Here is a 21,014-nt window from a genome sequence, read left to right on the forward strand (position 1 = left end):
CAACCATCTCATCCTCTGTTGTCCCCTTATCCTCCCACCCTCAATCTTTCCCAGTATCAGGGTCTTTTCAAATGAGTCAGCTCTTGGCATCAAGTAGCCAAAGTATTGGAGTTTCAGCTTCAACATCAGTCTTTCCAATGAACACCCAGGACTGATCTCCTTTAGGATGGACTGGTTGGATCTGCTTGCAGTCCAAGGGACTCTCAAGAGTCTTCTCCAACAAGACAGTTCAAAGCACCAGCTCTTCGGTGTTCAGCTTTCTTCACAGTCCAACTCTCATATCCATACATGACTACTGGAAAAACCATAGCCGTGACTAGATGGACCTTTGTGGACAAAGTAATGTCTCTGCTTTTTAATATGTTGTCTAGTTGGGTCATAACTTCCCTTCCAAGGAGTAAGTATCTTTTAATTTCATGGCTCTAGTCACCATCTGCAGTGATTTTGGAGCCCCCAAAAATAAAGTCAGCCACTGTTTCCCCATCTATTTGCCATGAAGTGATGAGACCGGATGCCATGATCTTAGTTTTCTGAATGTTGAGCTTTAAGCCAACTTTTTCACTCTCATCTTTCACTTTCATCAAGAGACTCTTTACTTCTTCACTTTCTGCCATAAGGGTGGTGTCATCTGCATATCTGAGGTTATTGATATTTCTCCCGGCAATCTTGATTCCAGCTTGTGCTTCCTCCAGCCCAGCGTTTCTCATGATGTACTCTGCATATAAGTTAAATAAGCAGAGTGACAATATACAGCCTTGACGTACTCCTTTTCCTATTTGGAACCAGTCTGTTGTTCCATGTCCAGTTCTAACTGTTGCTTCCTGACGTGCATACGGGTCTCTCAAGAGGCAGGTCAGGTGGTCTGGTGTTCCCATCGCTTTCAGAATTTTCCGCAGTTTCTTGTGATCCACACAGTCAAAGGCTTTGGCATAGTCAGTAAAGCAGAAACAGATGTTTTTCTGGAACTGTCTCGCCTTTTCAATGATCCAGCGGATGTTGGCAATTTGATCTCTGGTTCCTCTGCCTTTTCTAAAACCAGCTTGAACATCTGGAAGTTCACGGTTCACGTACTGCTGAAGCCTGGCTTGGAGAATTTTGAGCATTACTTTGCTAGCGTGTGAGATGAGTGCAGTTGTGCAGTAGTGTGAGCATTCTTTGGCATTGCCTTTCTTTGGGATTGGAATGAAAACTGGCCTTTTCCAGTCCTGTGGCCACTGCTGAGTTTTCCAAATTTGCTGGCATATTGAGTGCAGCACTTTCACAGCATCATCTGTGATTTTGGAGCCCCCAAAAATAAATAGCTCAACTGGAATTTGAAATAGCTCAACTGGTCCACTAGCTTTGTTCATAGTGATGCTTCCTAAGGCCCACTTGACTTCACATTCCAGGATTGCAATATTGCATATACAGATTACACATTAAAAATGAAGAAGCACTTTCTACTGGGAAGACATTTGTCAGCGACCTTGCATGGGATATGCTGTACTTGCATTCTGCCCTTCTAAAATAGCACAGAAAGAGAAGGCGCAAAAGATCCTATTATGTTCTATATTAAATTTTCCACATACAGGAGGGGGCATATATATATGTGTGTGTGTGTGTGTATGTATATATGTGTGTATATATATACCAGTGGCTGATTTATGTCAGTGTGTGGCAGTGGCCAACACAACATCATAGACCAATTGTCCACCAGTAAAAAAAAATAATTTCCCTGTACAAAGTCATTTTATCACACCAAAAGCTGATTTCTTTTTCCTCTGAAAGGTTTCCTGATTTACTTCGCTTATGGCATTAGACACAGCCTGGAGGGTAATCCAAGGGATGAAGAAGATGATGATGAAGATATGTATTCAGACAACATTAACGCAGCAACAGAAGAAAAATCTGCCATGCAAGATGGTGACCATCACCAAAGAAACCTGAGCTTACCTTTCATTTTCCATGAAAAAACGAGCGAATGCTAGTGCCTGCTGGGACAGAACTGGTCCACAGTCTGCACGTACATCGTCTGCGTGGAGGGATCCATGACGATGTCATCACCACACCAGGTTGCCGTGGATTTGCTGCAGACACAGTTCACCCTAATTTACACTTACTCACGTGAACAGCACCTTCTCTGATGGCGACTCCATCTAGGGAAACCACTCTGAGCTCGCTCCTCCGTGATAAATATCCCCCAGATAGTGGGAATGTGGGCATGTGTGTGCATATGTTTGTATATGTTGTGGAATATCAATGTTAAAAGTTGTTGGTGTCTTACTCGTATTGCATTGCATTTTTCCAGTGTTGTCATTCATCGGTAGCCTGTACTGCACACACTAAAATGGAGGTGATCGCTGAATAGAAAAGTATCTTGAATGTGCCGGGTGTGGTTGGGGAAATAACTGTCGCTTTTCCTTATTGGACTTTATGTCAAGTTAGACATCCTAAAATTGCATTTACCCATCATTGTGTCTGTCATTGGTCTGGAGTAAGGGGAGGGGTAGGAAATGAGCCTTTTCTGTAACTTATAAATGTCGGCAGTGGGTTTAGCACAGTTTTCTTCTGTGAGGTATGACAGTTTGCTGAAAGTTTAGCCAATCGGAGTGCTTGTGTCTGCACTACCCCGCAGGGCAGGAGCGGCCTTCTGTGTCAGCAGGTGGCAGGCACCCCCTTGAATGGCTGTCTTCTTTGAGACAGTGGTCCTTAAATGTGAGGCCTTCACCTTGTGTGAATGATATCTTCCCCACTCCCCCATTCCGCCCCAGTCCAGTCGGGGTGGAGAGAGGTAGTGTGAGCTCCTAGGGACCCTTTGTGCTGGAAAGTGAAGGTGGTCCCCATGGGCAGGAAGCTCGTGTAAGTGGCAGAGAGGAGGATGCATTTGAAGATAGAGTAGTTACGTGCTTGGCTGAGATCCCAAGCACTCCTGTTTTAAGTCACTTAAAATAAGCCAGCAGAACCTCCCAGGTCACATAATTGGTGGAATGATTTATACCTTTTTCCATTAGTTAGTAAATAATCACAGTTCACAATTTATTTAGGGGTTTTTTTCCTAAGCCAGTAGTAAATTCTATCTTTACTACATGCAAAAGGGGGGGGGCGATGAAGGAGTACAAGAAAATCCCCCTGTTCTGGTTTTAAAGTGCCTGTTCAGGTATTATAGGGCATTTGGCCCAATTTGAGGGGTTTGGGTTTAATTTGCTTCTGATGTTTCTTTTGGAAACATTTAGGGATATTTTTCTTCCTCTATCCCATAAATTGTTCAGCACTTTTAATTTCATTTATTTTTAAATGACCACACTAAAACTACTGATACAAGTTCCAGTATTCTAGAAAAACCCATCAGTGGTTGAGGAATAGAATATTTCAGTTAAATACATGATTATTTAAAACGTCAAGCCAAAAACATTAACCTAATTGAATTAAAGCCATAGAAACACAATAACCTTTATATGAGTAATTTGTTTTTAAATGTATGACTCTCTAATTACTGTATTTCATTTTATAGGGTTATCCAATAAGTGGACTACTTGTCTTCGTATGGTTCGCTTCTCATGAATTATTTTTCTTACAAATAATTACATGGTTCACGAGATGAGACTAGCACATTATCAAGCCCAGGTGACCAGCTTAATACAAAGGCAAGGAAAACACTGATTTTCTGACAGCTCTTCCAAAAGATCAGCCATTTTATTTTCATCATTAAAAAGGAAGTTTTGATTGTTTAGGAGTTTCTTGTGATGAAAAATCCAGTAAACAGGTAGGAAAGTCTGGGTGCCAGTGTTGTAGCATCTCGGATCTAGAACTCAGAACTAACATTCCACAATTTCCAGGGTGCACATAGTAAAATCTGAGGCCCAGTACTGCATGTTTTACTGGAGAGGAAGAGTTGGCTGTGCAAGAGGCAAAGTATTTCTGCAATCATTACTGTGGGCCTAATCCTAGATCTTTGCTGTTACTGCAGCATTCTGAGAAGCACTTTGATTCGGTAATCAGGCCCTTCACGTGGGAATATGAAGAGTTAATTTCACATGTGAATATTAAACCTTTTACTGAGCACAATCAAGAAATTTATTTAGAACATGACAGGCAGCTAAAACTATTATGCCCACTGTGTTCAATTAGGAGCAGAATTGAGTTAAAAATAATTTTTCCACCTTGAAACACTTTACAAACACAATTGTCTATGAAAGATGCTTTGTTTGTGACTATCCTTTTTTTCTGTGAAAACTCAAATATCTGTTCATATGTATGTGTGAGTGTATATGTTAATATATACACATGTATATATGTGTGTTTGTGTGTTTCAAATGTTGGTGTTTAAGTCAGCTGGGTTTATGATGGGCTTTGGAAATGATCCTGTTGTCTAGATTTTAAAAACCCAACTGACAGAGAAAAAATGTTTTGTATTGATAGGTATGCTTATGCAAAATGTTTAGGTTTTAAACTATTCTGAAATATATGGCAATTTTTTATGTATAATATTTTCTATAGATAGATTCTTTCAGAAAGATATATTTATAATGTTTCTAATATGAAATCACTCAAGTCTAGTACATTAGGTGCTTTATGATCTGAAATGCGGTGGGGTGGGGGCATTAGGGAATTTCTGTTTACTTTTTTCTGCTATGCCTTTTCTGACATTTCTGTCTTGGTTTGCGCTTTTTAAGGAAAAGTCAGTACTACCAGGTCTTCTTCTGTCTGTCTGTTACTACATTTGAATTCACAACCTTTTGAACAAAATGTTTTTGCTTTCTTAGGATTGCCAAAATGTTCTGTGTAGATTTTACTAGTAATCAGACACACTTATATAGACTTCTTTCCAGAAATTAAAAAAAATACATATGCATTCTCTTAATTGTGATTGATTTGCACTAGGAAATCTGCTCTCTGAACATTTTCAGTGAGAAACTTCTTATAATAGCACTTTTATTTTATACTCTAATGATTTTTTTTTTTTTAAATTTTTTAATTTCAGATACACACATGCTCCCCATCCTGAACCCTCCTCCCTCCCCCCTCCCCATACCATCCCCCTGGGCCTTCCCAGCGCACCAGCCCCAAGCATCCAGCATCGTGCACTGAACCTGGAAGAACTTTTGATATATACTGAAATACAAATTATTGCTTAACTAATGTAATTTTCCCCACAGACGAATATCTGGAAAAGTAAGACCAAAACATCATTTGGGATATATACATTAATGAAAAACTAATGTTGTATCTATAAAACCTTCTGTTGTCAGCCACACTTGATAGAAAATATGTTTCAGAATTATCTGTTTCCTTTAAAAGACAAGACCCTAATCTTTTAATTTTTCTGAATAAAGGATTTTTTAAACTTTAAAATTTCAAATAATAAATTTAAAATATTTTCTAAGTCCTGAGTATGTTACAGTCTTTTGAATTAGAAATTATATTTACCAAATTATTTTCTAAATGTATTTAACTGTTTAGCAGGGAGAATAAGGAAGAGTAATCGCCCACCAAGGCTGATAATGCTGGAGGGACTAGATTAGTCTGAGCTCCTTTTCCTCTTAGATCAGCATATTCTGAGATTATAAACCTCAGACGCAATTGTGCCAAGATTCCAACTCTTCCTTCCCTGTGATGTTGCCCGTGATGTTCTGTGCCTGGGTATCTGCTGATATGCTTCAAGTGACAGTAGAATTCAAACCAAAAATATGAATACAATGTCCCACCTGATTTTAAAGGATTGGGTTTAGAGTGTGCATCAGGAAATATTAATATACACGTGCTTTGTGTGAATGTCTTGTGGGGGTGTTATTAGCTTGTTTTGGGGGCTTGTTTTTGATTTTTGACTAGTGCCAAAGTAGTGCCTTCTCTCTACATTTTCTACCTAACATTTTCTAGCTTGTTCTAAAATATCAAGGGAAGAAGTACCAAAGTTCACGTAGGAACTAATGCCAGCACAGATCATTGATTTTCAGACACATAGATGTGTGAAAATAACATTGTTTGACTTCATTGTTTAGCCGAGTTTCTTTTTTTATCTCCTTGTATAATTATATTTAAACATTTTTAATGGCTTTCTGGTTTATGAATTTTGAAAGGCCAGATCTACTGTTGTTGTGGTTGTTGGTTTAGGGGTTGGTTTTTGTAACATTCGTTATTGTTTTTATGTACGCAGTTTAGTCTTGTTCATTTCAAATGCATTTTGTTACGGCTCAACCCAGTCGGCAACCCTGGGAGCAGCACTGTTGTAGCTTTTATGCACCTTAGCTGAAGCCACTGCCACTATCTCTGGCTTTCAAGAGCCTTCAGTGACCACTGGCAGCAGCTCCATGGGGATCATAGCCAGGACCGTGGGTCAGGCAGGCTGCAAAGTGTGAGTGTCTATAGCTACCTTTGTTGGGGAGTCTTGGATGACAGGGTAGGACATGAAGTGAAAAACTAAGGTAGTTTGGGGTCCTTCGTTTCAGCTCCGAACATCCCATGAGTACAAGGTAAATGATAAGGACCAAGGACCCTCTCCGACTCACGGGAAGGATGGCTGCTCCCTGGAATGCACCATAGGCCCTGGCCCCTGCACTTTCCGTGCCAGCACCATCATCCTTGCGGGGGAAAGTACACGCGCCACGGCTCCGTTGGTAAAGAACCTTGTATTGCCAGCGTGGCAGGTTTCTCTGGCCCGTGCCTGGTTAACAGGCTCTGCTTCATCTTTGGTATCCATTTGTTTCATTGTTTTCTTCTGTTATCATTGTACTTAATAGAAACCGTTGATAGGGCCTAAAACTCTACCAAAATTCTATGTCTGTAAAAACCAAAAGATACTTTGGTCTTACTCAAATACAGAGATTTTTTTTGTGTGTGTACGATTGTAGATAATTCTAAATTTACATGTTTTTGATGATAATCAGTGTTCCTTTTTGCTTATAACATTGGATTATTTTTTAGAATTTGTAATAAATAAAAACTGCTGCTTTACCACTGTAACATGTGCTTTCTAACCATGTATTTTTAAAATAAATTTTAATATGACTTATCATAGTGTTGTATGCATATGTATCATACCTACCAAAAGCTTACATTTCACACTTACCAAATTTAAACTGCTTTTTTATTTAGGCCACTTTAGAGCTCAGAAATATAGTACAATCTAAATGGAAACAATTATGTTGTTAAGAATACTCACGGGGCAGCCTACTACTGTACAACTTCCAAGTCGTATAAGAGACGTCCTTCACTGTACTCAGTCTTCATGACACATTCCAAACACCGGTTGCTCCTGAAGCATGCCACCCCAGGACCACACATCTGACGTCCTACCCATTCAACTGCCATTTATTTAATGGACCAGTCTCTTTGACATTGCTTTTGTCTGCAAGAAGCTCCTTGTTATGCTCCTGACCAAATCATAGCTTTCAGTAACTGGTAATCAGTTATCTATAACTAACAGAAGTTTTGTACTGTATAGTGAATAAATATTTATCAACTTCAGCCCTCTTTACCCTTTGATGGGGAGGGAGGAGTCAGTTTTCTGAAATAGTTTCAAGTTAGTTAAAATTGCAAATCTCCTAAATTATCTTTAATTTTGAAATGCCATTGTATATAGACTTTTAATTCCTGTTGGTTTTTTTTTTTTTTCCATAAATGGAAGGGAACACCCACCATGTTGAATTAAACTTGAGTATGAATTTAGCCTGCCTTGAAAACCAAGCTAAAACAGCAACATATTTTCCAAATGGAAGTCTAAAATCTAATTTATCTGTTATTTACTGTTGGCTTGATTAGCACTGGTAAGTAGGTTTTGAGGCCCCCCCTCTGTGCTGGCACTGTGGAATCGTGTGAAGGGAGGGTCAGCAAGGTTGGCGTCTTCTGAGGTCCAGACCCTCAGCTTGTAGATGGCCGTCTTCTCCCTGAATCTTCACGTGATCTTCCCTCTGTGTGTGTGTCTATGTCCAAGTTCCCGCTTCTTATAAATAAGAATTCCAAAATTATTGTCCTCATACCACCATTAAACAATTATATAATGGGAACATAAAAATAGACTTGAACAAATGGAATGATATATAACATTATGACACATTCTGGGATAGGATGATTTAATATTGTAAATTTGAGCATTCTTCTCCCAAATAAAATCTCTATGCTGTCATAATCACAACACAAAGTTTTTATGGAAGTTGACAAGGTGATTTCAAACTCCATCTGGAAGAGAAAATGTATAATCATAGTTAACATGAAATCAATGATGGGGGCATCCCTTGCCGAAACAAATAACAAAATATACTATAAATCCATCAGGAAGCTTCCACAAGCTTCTTATCCTCATCCATCAGAGGGCAGACAGAATGAAAACCACAATCACAGAAAACTAAACAAACTGATCACATGGGCCACAGCCTTGTCTAACTCAATGAAACTATGAGCCATGCCGTGTAGGACCACCTAAGACGGGTCATGGTGGAGAATTCTAACAAAATGTGGTCCACTGGAGAAGAGAATGGCAAACCACCTCAGTATTCTTGCCTTGAGAACCCCATGAACAGTAGGAAAAGCCAAAAAGATAGGACACTGAGAGATAAACTCCCCAGGTTGGTAGATGCCCAATATGCTACTGGAGACAAGTGGAGAAATAACTCCAGAAAAAATGAGACGGAGCCAAAGCAAAAACAGTGCCCAGTTTGTGGATGTGACTGTTGATGGAAGTAAAGTCCAATGCTGTAAAGAACAATATTGCATTGGAACCGTGAATGTTAGGTCTGTGAATCAAGGTAAATTGGACCTGGTCAAAAAGGAGATGGCAAGAGTGAACACTGACATTTTAAAATGTACTGGAATGGGTGAATTTAACTCAGATGACCATTATATCTACTATTGTGGACAAGAATCCCTTAGAAGAAATGGAGTAGCCCTCATAGTCAGCAAAAGAATTCAAAATGCAGTACTTGGGTGCAATCTCAAAAATGACATAATGATCTCTGTTCATTTCCAAGGCAACCATTCAATATCACAGTAATCCAGGTCTATGCCCCAACCGCTAATGCCAAGGAAGCTCAAGTTGAATGGTTCTATGAGGACCTATAAGACCTAGAACTAACACCAAAAAAAGATGTCCTTTTCATCATAGGGGATTGGAATACAAAAGTAAGAAGTCAAGAGATATCTGGAATAACAGGCAAGTTTGGCCTTGGAGTACAGAATGAAGCAGGGCAAAGGCTAACAGAGTTTTGCCAAGAGAATGCATTGGTTATAGCAAACACCCTCTTCCAAAAACACAAGAGATGAAGTTACATGTGGACATCACCAGATGGCCAACACTGAAATCAGATTGATTATATTCTTTGTAGCCAAAGATGGAGAAGCTCTATACAGTCAACAAAAACAAGATGGGGAGCTGCCTGTGGCTCAGATCATGAACTCCTTATTGCCAAATTTAGACTTAAACTGAAGAAAGTAGGGAAAACCACTAGACCATTCAGGTATGGTCTAAATCAAATCCCTTATGATTATACAGTGGAAGTGACAAATAGATTCAAGAGATTAGATCTGTTAGAGTTCCTGAAGAACTATGGAGAGAGGTTTGTGACATTGTACAGGAGGCAGTGATCAAAACCATCCCCAAGAAAAAGAAATGCAAAAAGGCAAAATTGAAAGGCAAAATGGTTGTCTGAGGAAGCCTTACAAATAGCTGAGAAAGAAGAGAAGTGAAGGGCAGAGAAGAAGAGGAAAGATATACCCATCTGAATGCAGAGTTCCAAAGACTAGCAAGGAGAAATAAGAAAGCCTTCCTCAGTGATCAATGCAAAGAAATAGAGGAAAATGATAGAATGGGAAAGACTAGAGATCTCTTCAAGAAAATTAGAGATACCAAGGGAACATTTCATGCAAAGATGGGCACAATAAAGGACAGAAATGGTATGGACCTAAGAGAAGCAGAAGATATGTTGTCAGGAAGTTTGGAAAACTCAGCAGTGGCCACAGGACTGGAAATGGTCAGTTTTCATTCCAATCCCAAGGAAAGGCAATGCCAAATAATGTTCAAACTACCACACAGTTGCACTCATTTCCCATGCTAGCAAAGTAATGCTGAAAATTCACCAAGCTAGTCTTCAACAGTACATGAACCAAACCGAGAACTTCCAGATGTTCAAGCTGGATTTAGAAAAGGCAGAGGAACCAGAGATCAAATTGTCAACATCCATTGGATCATAGAAAAAGCAAGAGAATTCCAGAAAAAGCATCTACTTCTGCTTCATTGACTACACCAAAGCCTTTGCCTGTGTGGATCACAACAGACCAACAGACCGTGTTTTCCCTTTTTTTCATGGAATGGGTTGCAATTCTGTCTATCTGTTGCCTCCCCATCACCTTAGCTGTCTGCTGTCAAGCCTATCAGGGAAGTCACAAAGTTCTCGCCTCCAATTTTCTGAGCTTGAGAGGGGAGACTTTGGGGGCAGGCCAGCCCTGTTGAAAAGCTTTCACAGGTAGTGATTTCAACAGTGCTTTGTAAGTAACAGGTAGAGTGCAGGTTCAAGTTTGACTTTGGGCTGCCTTGTCTATAAAATGGGGCTGATACTAACCACACAGCGTCCCTGGTTGGGTGGTTGTTGATATGAGCAACAAGAAATGTGTGGTGAGGTTTCTATGCTCTGTGTGGAGCGTGGTGTGCTCTTAATAAATATGATTTTCCAGAAATTGATGGTAGAGTACAAAATTCAATAAGACATATTTCCTGCCCTTGAACTCAGGAAAAAGCAGGTGAAAGAGGTGAAGCCAGATTCACAGCTCAATCGTGCATTTTGTCTTGGCTGCTATGATATCACAAAGGATTCACACTGGGGAAGTGCTTGGCCCAGCCAGGAGGAGGTAGGGTCTGAGCCGAGCCTTGTAGGATGAGTGGTGAGAGGGCTGGCAGGTGGTAGAACAAGGAAGGGGACTTTGGGGGGCCAAAGGGGAAGCAGAAGCCTTGGTGCCCCCCTCTCACCCTACTGGCTGGCCCGAGGGTGCTGGGAGCACGCTGTTTGCATGGCAAGCAGGCCAGGGAGCAGTGGGTGCTGAGAGAGAGAGCTGGAGAGGCCTGACCGGGCATGAGAGGTCTGGAGAGCCTTTGGAGGGGGTTAGTTGGGTTAGTGTGTGTGTGTGTGTGTGTGTGTGTTTAGAATTGTATTTGGAGATCAGTCTAATAGCTGGAGGAAGTATGGACTGAGGGGCAAGACAGAGAGGCAGGGAGACCAGATAGGAGGCTGTGGCCACTTGCTGGTGACACATGGTAACGCTGTGAGCTGGGGCAGAGAAGGAGGGATGATGGCCAAGAAGGGCGGCCTTGGTGCAGTCAGTAGGGCGATGAAGCAGGCCTGGGAGGGCGTGGAGTGAGGGAAGGAGGTGGAGCCGGAACCCCAGGCTCCAGCCCAGAGTGATGAGCCAGGGGTCAACTTCTCAGAGTCCCGAGGGAGGCCCTGGTGCTGTTACTTGGATCTCTTTTCTGGCACAGTTCCTCCTGAACACCTAGTTGAGTCTTCTGTAGGGCAGTGGGGCTTCTGCTGCGTAAGAGAGGAAGGAGAAGTTTCTCCAAACCCTCCAGCAGAACCCCGGGGAAGCAGCTGGCCTGCCATGGGACCCTCTGAAGGCAGAGCAGCCTCCCCCCTGGGAGCCCCAGGGGGCTGCCAGGTCTCAGCTGCAAGGGAGGCTCGCGTCCAGCAGGTACAGGGCTGGGTGCGGAGTTGGGACTTCCGAGGGCGATGGTCTTGTTGGTGAGCGCACGGAAGAGACTTGCTGGGAATGAAGAAATATATGCAGGGGGCGTTTTTTACAGAGCATCACGGCCATAACGAGCTGGTGGGACAGCGCTGGTGACATCTGGACAATTCTGGTTAGATGAGACACCGCAGGATTACGCCGAGCCTTCTCGAAGTTGGTAAACTTGCTAAAACGCGCAGGGACCTCGAACTGGCGGAGTGACTTGTAATTGACATTTCGCTCTCAGCCTCGGGAAAAAGCGCAGAGCTTCACGGCTCCACCAGGGGGCAGAAGAGGTCACATTACACAGATAGAGAATTTAAAAAAAATCCCCAAACTTTTTCCTAAAATTTGTGTTCTTCCTCCTGAAACCGAATCCTCCAGCTGCGGCGTCCCAGGCGCCCGCCCCTCGCCCGCCCGTCTCCTGGCGTCCCTGCCCTCACCCTACGCTGTCCGCGCGCCTCCAACCCGCAGTCCCCAGCGCCTCCGCCGCGACCCCTCGCCCTGAAGATGAAGATTTGGTTGCTGCTGGGTCTTCTGCTGATGCATGAAGCCCTGGAGGATGGTGAGTGGCTCTGGGTGGGCGGCATCCCGGCTTATGCCCTGACTTTTCCCCGGGTCCCCTATCCCCCGTCGTCCTGCAGGTCTTCCTCCCGGCTCAGGAGTCACTTCCTGCCCCGTGCACCTGCCCCCCTCCTAGGAGGATCCCCTTACCTCCCTCTCCTCACTCCCCTCGGAACCCCTGGAACAGTGGCAGCTGGCCCGACCCCTTAGAATCCCAGCCAGAACGGCTCCAGCGCTGCTGAAAAGCCCCGGGCAGCCGGGAAAACTGAATATCCCCGGGCAGCGCCTGGTCCAGCCCCCAGTGTCAACGTGTCGGTCTGGGAGGTGGCGCAGGGCGGCTGATCGCTTCCAGCGCGCGCGCGCAGCGTTTGCCCCGGGGTGTTTTGCTGGTGAGGCGGGGTGCCACCCAAGCTGAGCCTTTTGCAAAAATCGAAGGGTCTTCCTCCCCCATCTGCAGCCCTAGATGTGTTTCCTATACCAACAGGAGCTTAAATCCTGCAAGATATGCCTAAGTTTTACAACATATTTCTGGGTATCAAACCTTTTCCCAAACTTCTCAAAAACCCACAACTGTTATGCTTTTGATCTGATTGGAGGGGAGGGGATGAATCAAATGGGTTTTTGGACAATATGGGGGTCCTTGTGCCACTGCACTTTTTTGAATGTGTGCCTGTTCTGAGCCCACCCTGTTGTGTGGACCCACAACTACAGGGCCAGACTGTGTGTGTGCATTATTGGGAAAGATTGAAGGCAAGAGGAGAGGGGAGGACAGAGAATGAGATGGTTGGATGGCATCACCGACTTGATGGACATGAGTTTGAGCAAGCTCCAGGAGGTGGTGATGGACAGGGAAGCCTGCTGCGCTGTCCTTGGGGTCGCAGAGTCAGACAGGCCTGAGGCATTGAACAGACTGAACTGATTGTTCTGTTTCTCCATCTGTTATCTATGGTTCTGTTGGCATTTAATTGTTTGGGGAGGTCTGTTGTTTTTCATTGGAGTTCATTGCATCTGGTACATCCTGGTATCCTGAAATTTCCCTTGGAATTCTGCTCTGCAAGTCACTATTTTTGCTAGTTTGGGTTGAAAAGCAGCTTTTACGGTTATGCAACCTTCGGCTGGAGCCAGCTCACCCTAGCTCACATTTTATCCACTACTCAGTCCAGACCAATTCCTTTCTTTCCCGGTGACAGTAGAAACATTTGCCAGAAAATACCACACTTTGGTTTGCAAAGTCTAAAATGGTTGTGGACTTGAAGTTGAATGTGAAGCTCCTTAAGCCTAGAGCCTGGCTGGATAAAGAGTAGGCAGAGCTTCTCTTCGGGGGTGGGGCAGGGGTGGGAGAGCAAGTCCTCTTTGCCTACGGATCAGTTGGCTTGAGTAAAATGTAATATTAAATTGCTCCTGCCAGGTCCTTGCCTGTGATCCCTGAAGCGATGGGAATGCAGTATTTGGTATCACTTTTTGAATAGGGCAAGAGATGGTCAGACAAAATAATTTCAAATGGCCCATTCATTGGGTTACAAGTTCACCCAAAATGGCTGCTGCAGAGGTTCAGGAGGCTGGGTCAGCCACTGGTTCCTGAATCTGTCCTGGCTAGGGTGTGCCCAGACCATGATTACAAATAGCTGCTTGAATCTGTTAGCATCCGTTTAAGTCAAATATAACTCATGCAAACAATATAGATTTATGAGATAATCAGAAAAAAATGGCACACAGACTGAATATTTTATAAGAAATAATTGATAGATTTTAGGTGTGATGATAGCATGGTGGCTTTGCTTTTAAAAATATAGTATAAACTACTTATGAATAAAATGTTGAACACATTATTTTTAGGGAGTCCAGGGAAAGATTTATTTTTTGATTTGTAATATGAAGGCATATATGTATACAAAGAGGAAATGTAAAATAGTGTATAATCTGATGATTTCACTTCTGCTTGGTGTCTTTGTTTTCCATCTTTCTGCATGAGAACTGAATGAATTTCACCTGTTTCTAGACTGGAGCGTTTAGCTATCCCTGTTTTAAAGTACTAGTATTTGTCATGCCATAGAAATGTCATTAGTCTTGGCTCAAGGAAAAAACTGACCAAATTCCTGAAAATATGGACTGTGAAAAATATTAATGTGCCATTTCACTTCTTGAAAATAAAATACAAGTCAGTAAATATTTCAATATAGTGATTTCTATGTTAATGAGTAATTTTTGTTAATCATAAAAATCTGGAAAGCATAGAGATACATAGAAGAGAAAAAATGTATCATTTTTTTTTTTTTTTTTTTTTGGCTTTCCCCCCCTATTTTAATGTATATGTACATTGTTGTTTTTTAGTCACTAAGTCGTGTCTGACTTTTGTGACCCCATGGACTGTAGCGCACCAGGCTCCTCTGTCCATGGGATTTCCCAGGCAAGAATACTGGAGTGGGTTGCCATTCCTTCCTCCAGGGGATCTTCTCGACCCAGGGATCGAACCCAGGTCTCCTGCGTTGGTCCTTTAATTTTGAACACATAATTAGAAAAGTAAGTCTGCTTCTGTAAAGTATGTAAATTTCTCTAAACCTTTATGTTGTCTAAAGTTTGAGTTATCGTGAGGCTGGCTGGGACCAGGGAAAGGTCCCTGAGAGTAGCCTCGGCGGGCAGTCCTTCTGGTGCCAGCCTCTGATTGACGGGTCGGGGTATGGTGCATTACTGGGTCAACCCAAAGTACAAGCTGCAGGCACGGGCCCTTGACTCAGCTTCTCCCACCGCCTTTCGGTGTGGTTCATCACTTCTAGGAGAGGCTTCCAATAGTAAAAGGATTCCCTGTAAGCGTTTAGTGGGTGTACATCTGCTCTAACCCAGCTAGGTTGGCCTGGCCTAATTCTAAAATGCTTTAGGGACTTCCCTGGTGGTCCAAAGCTTGCGACTCCCCTTCCATTGGCAGGGGGTGAGGGTTCTATCCAAGATCAGAGAGCCAAGATCCCACATGCCTCGGGGCCAAAAGAATAGCCAAAGCATAAAACAGCAGCAATATTGTAACTAATTCAATAGACTTTAAAAAATAATGAGAAACTTTTTAAACACTTTAAATTTTTAGAAGTAATATTATTTCTTCTCATGAAGACTAGGAGCTGGAAGGGTGTGTCACTTTCGTAACATCGAAAGTGAGGCATGAAACAGTTAGATAACAGCCCAAGATTCTACTGAGAGCCAGATGTGGCTCACCACACCCCATCTTCCGTATTTATATGGAATACGTGTCATAGTGTTTGTTGATATGGTGCTGCTATTTTTACATTAAAGAGTACAAGATCACAGGTACTTAGCAACTTTTGATACTGCATATTTTATCCAATGTTGGGAGCAAATAATGAAGTATAAATACTATAAAAAATATGCAGTTTGTCAATCTCATGCCAGACCCTCGATTGATTCTAATTAGATCTTCAGTCTAACGTGGGTTTATTTTTGGTCCTGTGAAGGTTCTCTTTCTGAGAAAACTAAAGAGATTCTTTATAATGTGAGGGCAGTACAGCCAGGTCTCTAAGAAAGTTAGGGGCCAACACTGACAATGACTATCTGACCAGGACTCTATCACTTTTTGTGACTCAGTTTATTCCTTGGGAAAAGAGTAAAGTCTAGTTCAAAAAGCCTTACAATGAAAAAAAAGAATCGTAAAAGTTCTCATTGTGTATGAGTGCAAATAGTGAATGTTTTGAAGCATTTAGGATCTTAGCCTACATGTTTAACATCCAAAGTCATCTCTGATCCTTAGAGATAAAAAAGAGATAAGTTTAATTTTCTTTATCATGACTCTAAGTGAATGGACATTCCTCATACTTTGTGCACCCTTCTTTTTAAAAAAAATAAAAAAACTTTTTATTTTGTATTAAGGTATAGTCAATTAACAATGTTGTGGTAGTTTCAGGCAGACAGCAAAGGGACTCAGCCATACGTATCCATGTATCCATTCTCCCAAATTCCCCTCCCAGCCCGGTTGCCATATAACATTGAGCAGCGTTCCCTGTGCTATGCAGTAGGACCTTGTTGGTTATCCATTTTAAATACAGCAGTGTGTTGTACACCTTTCTATTAAAATCATTCTTTTGGGTGTTTATTTATGGATCTGTTTCTCTGATGTGATAAACTCGTTGAGGTCAGGGAAAAGAAAGAGAGAAGTTTGGGGGCCATGCAGTGCGCCAGCCAGAGCAGCAGGAGGAGCTCGGGGATGGATGGCTGTCCCTGGGCAAGGCTGTGAAGCCTTTACCTAGTGGGGCTCGTTGTCTGATGGAGTGGATGGGTAATGAAGAAAAGGCAACATTGCAGGAGCCGACAGTGGATGTTAAGAATCAGCGATCAGGGTGTTTTAGCTTCCTAGACTTGCTGTACCAGAGCACAAACTAACATATTCCAAGTTCATTCTCACCCAGTTCTAGGGGCTGGAAGTCTGAAATCAGGGTGCCAGCAGGGCCATGCTGCCCCCGAGACCCTGGGTCAAAGCCTCCCTTGCCTCTGCTGAGCTTTGGCTGCGGCCGGTGATCCTTAGTGTTCCTTGGCTTGCAGCCACGTCACCCTAACCTCTGCTTCTGTTGTCACATGGCCATCCTGTCCCTCGGCGTGTCTTCGTCTGGCATTGTCCTCTGTGTGTGGGTCTCTTCTTCTAAGAACACTGACATTTTGGATTAGATTTTTGGCCCTAATGACCTCATCTTAATTGATGATGTCTGCAAAGATCCTACTGCCTAATAAGGTCACATTTACTGGTACCGGGGGTTAGGACTTCAATTTTATCTTTCTGGGGACACAGTTCACCCTGTAAGATGAGGGAAGAGGATGCGCAGGGATGAGGAGGGCAGCGTGGGTAGGAGGGTCAGAGGCCGGCTGAGAGAGCGGAAGCAGGGGCTGCACGTCTGAAAGAGCCCTGAAGCCAAGGGAGTGGGTGTCCCGGTGGTTCGTGTGGCTGAAGGACTTGAGGTGTAAACCGCCTTGTAGGGCTTTATTCTAAATTAGATGCAAATCACTGGAGGGTCTCCAGCAGAGGATTTATGGTCTAATTTATATTTCCAAAGGTTAGCATGCTTAGAAGTCAGGAACTTGCATAGGAGCTGTTTTAATAGTCTAGGTGAGAGTGACTTGAAACAGGGTGGTTGCCATGGATGCAGGGAGGAGAACCTGGGTTTGGGGTCTATCCTGAGGGCAAAGCCCAGAGGATTCACTGCTGGAATGGAGGTGGCTTTGGACAGAAAGAAGAGAATCGTGTGTGACTCAGAGTTTTACATCCTAAGCCACTGGGTGAGTAGAGCTGCCATTTACCGATAAAGGCACACTGGGGGAGGAGCCAATTTGAAACGGCATCTGGAGTTCAGTGCGGACATGTCCAGCTTGAGACACCTTTTACCTTCCGAGTGGCAGTGCAGAGTAAGCAATGGAATATTCAGATCTGGGTTTAGAGGCGAAGTGAGGACAGGAACAAGGAAACTCTCAGCATAGGAATGCTTTTAGTGCCAAGGGGACCGGGTGAGGCTGCTTAGAGATGGAGTGTCATTAGAGATGGGGAGGAGTTGTGAGGGTTCAGCCCTTTAGACTCAGATCAGGCTGAAAAGGAGGATGAGTGAGTCTGCCAGACAGAGAAGCAAGACAGCGCCATGTCCTGGGAGCCCAGCAAATAGAGTGTTCAAGAGAGACTGCTCATTTTGCATTACATATAAATATAGGATCATTATGTTGTATACTGCAAACTAATGGAGCTTCCCTGGTGGCTCAGTTGGTAAAGAATCCACCTGCAGTGCAGGAGACCTGGGTTTGATCCCTTGGTCAGGAAGGGAATGGCAACCCACTCCAGTATTCTTGCCTGGGAAGTCCCATGGACAGAGGAGCCTGGTGGGCTACAGCCCATGGTGTCACAAGAGTCAGACATGACTTAGTGACTACCACCTCAAACTAATACTCTCAATTGAGCTGTCAATTACATCTCATTTTCAAAAGTGGGATAAACTGTGTTCTAATGGATGCTCTGAAGAAAACATGTTTTGAGCTAAGGTTTTTTTATCCTGAAATAGAAGCATCTAATTCTTAGAAGTTGCTCTTTTAAGAAAGCGGTACTTTAAGCAATGATCTGGAGGGTATTTTGGAGTGGGATTCCAGACAGGGTAAGAAAAAGAGGCTCTCAGGGTTCTACATTTTCATCTCCATACTGTCATTGCCTTCTCAACTGCTCAGATTTGTTCTTGGAAAAGTATATGTGTGCCTATGGGGTGTTTCATGGGGAATGGCAGAATGACAGTGGGGTACTCAGTTGATACAGCTGGTTGGGGGAGCCCCTCAGCTACCCAGCAGATTTATTGTGTGGAGGTCTGGGTACTGCTCTTGGGTCAGATCTTCCAGCCCGTGGGGAAAGAGAAGTGAACAGTGACAGGTCTTTCATGTGAATGGCTGTGTCTACATGACTCCATGTCAGGGATTCTTCTAAAGAATTTATTTTCTCCTCTCAGACAATCTGATCAAATTAGAGGTTAATAGTCAGGTCACCTTCACTGAATAAGCTTTGATGGCAATCAGTCCTCAGCAAATGCTGAAGAGCTACGGTCCTTTGTCCTGCGTCCCTCTGGCTGTGCAACGCTCATTCATTTTGGAGACTGTGTTGACCAGCGTCTCCTCACTCAGGGATTGAAATGTATGCCTTGGAAAAGCATCCCCAGCCCTTCCAGAAGGGTTGTGCCCTCATCCCGGGCATCAGGTTCTGTTTGACTTGGAACTCCTTGTCAAAGCCCAGGACCTAACAAACAAAGAAACCACTTAGCAGTGCTGTGCGTGCGATTCATGCAAATAAAGCGAAATGCTAATCTCAAGTGAACTGAAAGCCACAACACGAACCAGAGAAGACGCAAGACCTGGTTTTTCACTGACTTCTTAGTAACCTGCGGTTAGCCGCTTGGCGTTGGTGAGCTCAGTTTTTTCACCTGTAAGTTATGGAAAATGGTGAGCTTCTCTGCCTCCATCACAAGCTTATCATGGAGTTCACCCGAGACATTACAAGACAACCACAGAACAACAGGCAGCTGCTCACTGGCACTTACTTACTGTGAAGGCTGGAGATGCTTTTCCAAGGCATACATTTCAATCCCTGAGTGAGCAGACGCTGGTCAACACAGTCTCCAACACTAGTCTCTCAGCATTTTAAACATTTAAAATTAAATTTAAACATTTAATGCCCCAAACAATCCCCGAGATAGTCGTTATTACCATATAATTCTCAATTTACAGGTGAGGAAACCAGGAGGGTTACTTCCTAATGTGACACAGTTGGAAAGTGAATAATGGCTTTAGGACCTGAAGTCTATAATGATATTTAATGGTTTTTAAAAACTTTTATCATTTATTACTCTATAGAATATACCGTGATCTCAAAAATAAAATGGTAATGAACTTTCACTTTTATGTATCTGTTACCGAACAGGGTTCTTGGTCTTCTCCAAGCAATGGAAATTGAGTAGAGGTCAGACAGAAAATTTAGGCAGGGCTTTACTGGGGCTCCTGCTGCAGCAGGGAAAGCGAGAACAAACAACGTTCCCTTGCTGACTGGTTCCCTGAGGAGTGGGGGGTGGTGAGGGAAGGCGTTAAGCTTGCTTCTTACGTGGGCTAAGGGTAGGGTTGTGTCAGGGGTTGGCCTGGGAGGTGACTGAAGTGTTTTGCCTACCCCTTAGGTGGTGTTTGGGCAGGGGCCATGCACAGTACTCTGCTTTTGCTCTTCAAAAGTGGCATTTGGGTCTGTTTGGTCTCTTTGTATCTTTTGTCCAGAATTTGTCCCAGCTGGGCATGCATGCACGCAATTATTTTAAGCCCCATACAGTTTCTTTGTATTTTGCTGCTCAAGGAGTGAAGAGGTGTGTCCAGGTTCAAGCATTGTATCACTGCACAAAGGGTTCCAGGTTCCGGTCTGTCTCATCCCCCACCCCAACTCTAGGAGACTTTACACCCTTATTCTTAAGGAGTAAGGGGCTGAAGGTCTTGTTTGAAACTGCTTCCTGCTGGATGGGGCCGCAGACCCTAGCCTACCCCTAAGGTGTAGAAGTTCCTCACTGACAATTCAATGACCTCTAAGGACCTGGACCACCCTCCACTGGAATGGGCTGAACTCCTTGAGCCATCATGAGCCGAACTTAAAACCGTTAGCGCATGGAAGAAACAAGTTTAACCAGAAGGTTGAACAAACAAGGGCTAAAAGGAGAACAACAACGATAGCCATTGAAAGGCCTAGAAAGGGAAGGAACCAAGTTAACTTTGGGCTGCCTTAACCGTTAACCAGACAAGGAAGGCGGTATCACGCCTGCCAAAATTATGGAGCCCATCTGCCTGGGCGTCTATTTCCTTAATATTAACTTTTACCTGTCCTGTTGCACTGATCCAAATGCAGCAGGAAGCAATAGTTACCACATTAACTCTGCCTTCTTCTGCCAGAAGTTACTTGAGGCCCAGATGATTGTCAAGAACCACATCGGCTAAGGAAACAAGAGGTCCCAAGTCCCATTAAGGCTTCTCATAGGAGCCCACCCATGGCCTCATTTACTCATCTGTTGACGGTGCCTGTCTTCTGCGTAGGTGTCTCAGATCTCCCACTGGTTCACAGGTGTATTGCTCTTCTGTTGTGACCTGTGGGGTTTCTGAAGGTAAAACCTTTAGCCCGGATGAGTGTACCCAACTCGATATCCCTTGCAGTTTGACAGCAGTGGAGTGGCTACAATTACTTTATAGGGACCCTTCCATTCTGACAGTAGTTGATCTTCAGG

The 21,014-nt window shown here is 43.4% G+C and overlaps 2 protein-coding genes across 4 annotated transcripts in view; both read left to right on the forward strand.

The window, feature by feature from the left end:
- The window catches only part of SLC7A2 (solute carrier family 7 member 2), a 71,861-nt gene extending 64,873 nt beyond the window's left edge, over positions 1 to 6,988 (forward strand). For all 3 annotated transcript variants that reach the window (XM_070364383.1, XM_070364382.1, XM_070364381.1), the window contains exon 12: positions 1,768 to 6,988. In XM_070364383.1, the coding sequence (XP_070220484.1) occupies positions 1,768 to 1,967 (200 nt within the window). In that variant the 3' untranslated portion in view covers positions 1,968 to 6,988. The remainder of the gene's footprint in view (positions 1 to 1,767) is intronic.
- A 5,037-nt stretch (positions 6,989 to 12,025) lies between these two features.
- The window catches only part of PDGFRL (platelet derived growth factor receptor like), a 73,767-nt gene continuing 64,778 nt past the window's right edge, over positions 12,026 to 21,014 (forward strand). The window contains exon 1 of the mRNA XM_005887161.2: positions 12,026 to 12,250. Coding sequence (XP_005887223.2) covers positions 12,196 to 12,250 — 55 coding nt within the window. The 5' untranslated portion in view covers positions 12,026 to 12,195. The remainder of the gene's footprint in view (positions 12,251 to 21,014) is intronic.

Source organism: Bos mutus, chromosome 27, assembly GCF_027580195.1.
Source record: "Bos mutus isolate GX-2022 chromosome 27, NWIPB_WYAK_1.1, whole genome shotgun sequence".
NCBI lineage: Eukaryota > Metazoa > Chordata > Mammalia > Artiodactyla > Bovidae > Bos > Bos mutus.